The 5,158-nt window shown below is 49.0% G+C and overlaps 1 protein-coding gene across 1 annotated transcript; it reads right to left on the bottom strand.

Annotated features, from left to right (window-relative positions):
• Positions 1-1,008: 1,008 nt before the first annotated feature.
• Positions 1,009-5,139, bottom strand: LOC123039077 (receptor like protein kinase S.2). The gene is made up of 7 exons (XM_044462377.1): positions 4,915-5,139; positions 4,662-4,801; positions 3,884-4,567; positions 3,669-3,810; positions 3,253-3,389; positions 2,289-2,681; positions 1,009-2,097 (listed from the first exon to the last, which is right to left on the bottom strand). The coding sequence occupies exons 1-7, from the start codon at positions 5,093-5,095 to the stop codon at positions 1,009-1,011; spliced, it is 2,766 nt and encodes a 921-aa protein (XP_044318312.1). The 5' UTR covers positions 5,096-5,139.
• Positions 5,140-5,158: the final 19 nt, after the last annotated feature.

The following is a 5,158-nucleotide window of genomic DNA, read 5'->3' on the forward strand; positions in this document are numbered from 1 at the left end:
TCGGGTTCCCGTCCGATGGCCCCCTCGATGGCAAGAGGAGTAGGGACCCGCCCGCCCATTCCGTTTTATGTCCTTATCGGCGAGGCGACGATGGCAGCAATGATGTGTTGGAACAAGGTCTCTTTAGTCTCTTCCTACCTTGACAATGTCCGTTCCGGCGTGAAGGGAGTTTTTTGTCCCGTGGGAGTCTGTATCACCAAATATGTTGGTTGTCTTCATATCTTGGTTTCTGGTGTGTCATTCAAGCAGAGCAATTGGCCAGCCATTAGTGTGACATCTTATTTGTATTATTCTCCGGCATGGTCTGGTTTATCCAACCCTCTGAAACGATGTTGACGGATTGCAAGCTTGTTTTGCATGGCATGATGCTTCAACTGATGTTTCTTCAACGACTTCTAGATTTCATCTCAATGGACGAGTGGTTATTGCTGTCTTTAAATCATGGTATAACGAAGACGTTTGCACATATCTCTTTCTTTCACTGTTGGTTCGGTGCAATTTCAATCTCTGCCGAGTGGCGTACAATCGAAGGAAGAAGAAGAATACCCCCTTCGTGCCAAAATACGTGTCGTTGATTTAGTATAATTTTGTATGGACTTTGTACTAAATCGGCGTTACTTATTTGGGATGGAGGGAGTAGTATATTTGGCAATGTAAAAAAAATTGGTACTGTCCAGTTGTGTTTCAACTGTACTGCCCATTATTTTTCTTGCTAAATACTCCCTCAGTCCCAAAATAAGTGTCTACATCCAAAATAAGTGTTTCAATAAAGGTAGTATAAAGTTAAGACACTTATTTTGGGACGGAAGGAGTATCCGATATAATATGCCTTTTTTTCTAAAAGACCCAGCTGCCTGGCTTTTCATTGATTTAGCAGAAGAGAGAGTTACAAAAATTGTCACTAATCAAAGGAGATTAGCAACAGAAGAAAGAAAGACCGGGTTTAAAGAAGAGCACGCAGGCTCTCCCCCTTCCCCTATCCTCTGGATATCGTCTAAGGTTTATTTCTCATGTGATATCCCCGAAGGGGGGCTCTAATCCTTTTGCTCCTGCCAGCCTCCATTGATCTATTTCTCTTCTGCAAGCACTGATCACATCGTCAACGCAAGCCTCCTTCTTCCTGAACGTGCAGCTGTTGCGTTCCTGCCAGATGTTCCATGCAACCAGAGCCAGCATGGATTTGGAGGCTCGTCTGTTGGATGGTGATGATGCAGAGACTATTGCAGTGACAACCTCCGTTGTGGTCTTGCACCCGTCCCAGGTTACTGGGCTGAGCGCGCCGCAGCCCCTCCATGCTGCTGCCCTGGCCCAAATCAGCTGTGACGTGGGGCAGTCCCAAAGGAGGTGCGCCGAGCTCTCCAAGTTTCTGAGGCATAACTGGCAGAAGTAGCCATTCTTCCATCCGCGCCGCTGCAGCCGGTCGTTGCACCAGAGCCGGTCATGGTGCAACAGCCACATGAGGAACTTGATTTTCCCTGGCGCCCATACCTTCCAGATGAGCTGTTGTAGTGCACCTCTTGGCTGCCCATCGAACTGAGCATCGTAGGCTGATTTGGCACTGTACTGAGCTCCCGCCCGCCAGGAGATCTCATCCTCCACCTCTTCCCACAAGGTGAGATTGGCCTCGCGGATGCTGCGGCGCAGAGAGACCAGCTGCGGGATGATCTCCATCGCATTGCTTCTCCGGAGATCAAGGATCCATCTGTCGCCCTGGAGCGCTTCAGCCACCGATCGGTTCTTTCTTGATGAGTTGGCGAACAGCAGAGGGAACTGAAGTTTTAGCGGCTGATCGCCGAGCCAGGTGCAGTTCCAGAACGTGGCCCTCCTTCCATTTCCTATGTCAACTCTAGTTTCAGCGGCGAATAGTTCTCTGTCCTTGTCGTCGCACGGCGATCCCGTGCCGACCCATGGCCTGTCCGGATGCTTCCATGCGAGCCAGAGCCACCGTAGGCGGACTGCGCGCGCAAAACGTACCATGTCTGGAATGCCAAGGCCACCGCGGTCCACCGGCGAGGTTACGAGCTTCCAGTTGGCCTTGCACTTCCCGCCTGAGATTTCCTCGTCCTGATAATAATAATAATATGCCTTCTTGGATGTCTTTTTTGATGTATCCATAAGAGAGAAACAACATAGTGAATTAAACATGCAAACACGCCATAGTACATAAGTATAAACACAAGGACAGTGATCGTCTACATAATTACAAGAAAATAGAGATCGGATTAACATGTTTACATGGAAACGATGACAAAGCTTAGCTCACGATCATGACCTTGTGCTTGTCTGACTAACTTCGACCTCGTCCGCGACGGTGACACCAACAAGCAAATCAAGCGCCTCCACAACAGCCAACATGTTCCCGGGGCTTGCGTGAAGGCACCTATACGCGACCATGCAAGCATCATGACCCTCCCTAGCTTGAGCGGGTCTCTCAGACGTGGTCGTAGGTTCCGCAGGTTCTGTTCTGAAGCACAGGCCAACCAGGCCAACCTCTGCCCGGTTAGGATCTCCAGTAACACCACTCTGAAACAGTACACGTCGCTCTTCTTGGTGAAGTCCCCGGACATGACGTACTCCGGCGCAGAGCCGTACCCACTTGTTATGAGTGTGTACACGTTAGGATCGTCACCTTTCCCGTATTTTCTGGCGAACCACAGGTCTGATAGCTTGACATTGTTATACTGAAGTGTACAAAGAGTAAAAATCATTAGCGAGTGTATGTTGGGTCTAGCCAGGTAATAGTGGCAATCGATGGTCTTTCTAGTGGCCCTGTTGATAAAATGCTTAATTACGATGCCCTGACTCTTTCAGTGCATAAACGAAAATACGAAGTTCTTGTCAAATGGAAAAAATCGTGATTGCAAAAGTAAATTAAGAAAACTATACCTAGAACCACTTCTTTAATTATGACTAAGTATAGTTTTGACTGTGTGCATCTTAGTTGTATAGAGGCCGGGTATTGCTAATCATGCTTTGTATTTGCTTGATGCTATATTTGAATTAATTAAAAGCGCCCCTCATCAAAAATTTGTTGCCCGTTCCTCTCGCGTTAGGTGGTTGTTTCTTTCTTTCCAATCGTTGCCTAGTGGGCACGGTCAACCAAACAAAACATGTTTATTGTGTTGTACTATCAATTTTATTTCAATGAAATTAGGGTGCAAAGTTTATTTCATCAAAAAATTGTTATCCTCTCAAAATTCCATGCATATGGACTAAATAAACAATCACTAAAAAAAGAGGAAGAATGATCACCGAGTCTAGTAAGATGTTGGAGGCGTTAAATTTGACGGAGATCAGTGGCTTCTCTTCACCATGGAGGGACAACAACCCTTTCGCGGTAGCTAGAGCAATGCTTAACCGTGTTGACCATGACAACACAACACGAATATCTAAAACATATGATACATGATATTATTTTGCCAATAGATATCACATGAAATTGTTTTGCAGGTACAAATCACTGGAAAATTAACTTGATCCATTTCAATTCTTGCAGAAATCATTAATCATGAAACCACCTAACAATCATGCTCTGCACACATCACAGATCATGAATCATGCTCTGCACACATCACAGATCACTTTCAAAAGGAGTAGTACTAGTTTTGTAAATGTGGGTTAATTAAAGTCAAGGCGTTAATTGGGAGGTTTCGTGCGTACTGACTTACCACTGGAGAGGTAGTTTGCCAAGCTGCCATGGCCCATTAGCTCGTAGACGAGAAGCCTGTGCAGCCCCTCGTAGCAGTAGCCGATCATCTTCACCAGGCTCGGCTGCCGCGGCTGCAGCTCCCCCAGGAATATCGAATCTTTCTAATCACAGAGAAGGAAGTTGATTAGAGATACTATTCACTAACAGAACACGTACATCGATCTACCTACGTACCAGATGTTCCTCGGAGTGGTAGTCGTCAGCACGGACTCTCTTGACGGCGACTGGCTGCGCCGGGAGCCCCGGCCGGAAGCCGTCCTCGAGGGATCCCCTGTACACCGTCCCGAAACTGCCGCTGCCGATTTTGTTTCCTGAGGCGAACCCTCCGGTCGCGGCGCTCAGCTCCGCAAAGGTGAACCTGTGCATGTTGGAGTTGGGCGACACAGGCGCCGGCACCGGCAACTGATCCTCCTTGATGGCGGCGTCGGTAAGCAGATCCAGCGCCTTCACGACGTCCGACATGTCTGGCCTCTCCTCGGGTTTGACATGGAGACACTTGTATGTGACCAGGGCAGCCTTGTGTGCGGCTGCCACTGGGTAGATGCCCTTCAATGCTTTATCCATGATCCCTGCCAGTTTAACCGGGTCTTCGAGATTCGGCCGCGCGTACTCCAACAGGTTCCGCTCCTCCTTGATGGGTCTTTTCATGTCTACCCACTTCATCCCTGTGATCAGAATCTCCAACAACACCACCCCGAAGCTGTACACGTCGCATTTCGGGGTGAGACTGCCGGACATGACGTACTCCGGTGCGCTGCCGCGCGGTGTTCCAAGGCGCGAGCGCGTGGTGGTGACCGAGCCGTCGCTCGCTCTCGTGTCAAGCCTCAGGCCCGAGAGCGAGATCTTGGCATTGTTATCCTGGAGAAGGAGCATAAACTATTAGCCGGTTGTGTCCTCCCAAGTTGCGTAGTTAACATTTAACAAGGGCGAGAGATGCAGAATGGTCTCCTACCGAGTCCAGTAGGATGTCGGAGGCATTGAATTCGCCGCAGATCAATGGCTTCTCCGCGCCGTGGAGGGACACCAGCCCTTTCGCCGTAGCTAAGACGATGCTTAGTCTGGTTGACCATGGCAGCACGGGACGATAAAAAGCTGAAATTTGCATCACATGAAATGAATTCATTTCGATGTCATTTTCTGATTTGCACATATGGGGAATTGGGGATAGAGTCAACGCTAGGAGGGCTCCTTGTGTGCGTACGTACGCTTGAAGAAGTAGTCGTCCAAGCTGCCATGGTCCATGAGCTCGTAGACGAGGAGCCTGTGCTCCTCCTCGCAGCAGTAGCCGATCATCCTCACCAGGCAGGGATGCCGCAGCTGCAGCTCCCCGAGGAACATCGCCTCCTTCTGATCACACGGTAGCCGAGAGATGGAGATGGAGTACATCTGATCAATGTGAAATTGGGGGCTGACATCGAGGAGTAGGTACGTACCACCATTCCCTCGACG

Source organism: Triticum aestivum, chromosome 2B (assembly GCF_018294505.1).
Source record: "Triticum aestivum cultivar Chinese Spring chromosome 2B, IWGSC CS RefSeq v2.1, whole genome shotgun sequence".
NCBI lineage: Eukaryota > Viridiplantae > Streptophyta > Magnoliopsida > Poales > Poaceae > Triticum > Triticum aestivum.

Bases quoted from the DNA above. Each gene is read 5' to 3' on its own strand.
- LOC123039077 (XM_044462377.1), bottom strand. From the start codon at position 5,095: ATGTACTCCATCTCCATCTCTCGGCTACCGTGTGATCAGAAGGAGGCG. The intron at 4,568-4,661 runs GTAGGAGACCAT...CTCCTTCTCCAG, and splicing joins CCGACATCCTACTGGACTCG to GATAACAATGCCAAGATCTC. The intron at 2,098-2,288 runs GTCAGACAAGCA...ACATCAAAAAAG, and splicing joins CGCGGACGAGGTCGAAGTTA to ACATCCAAGAAGGCATATTA.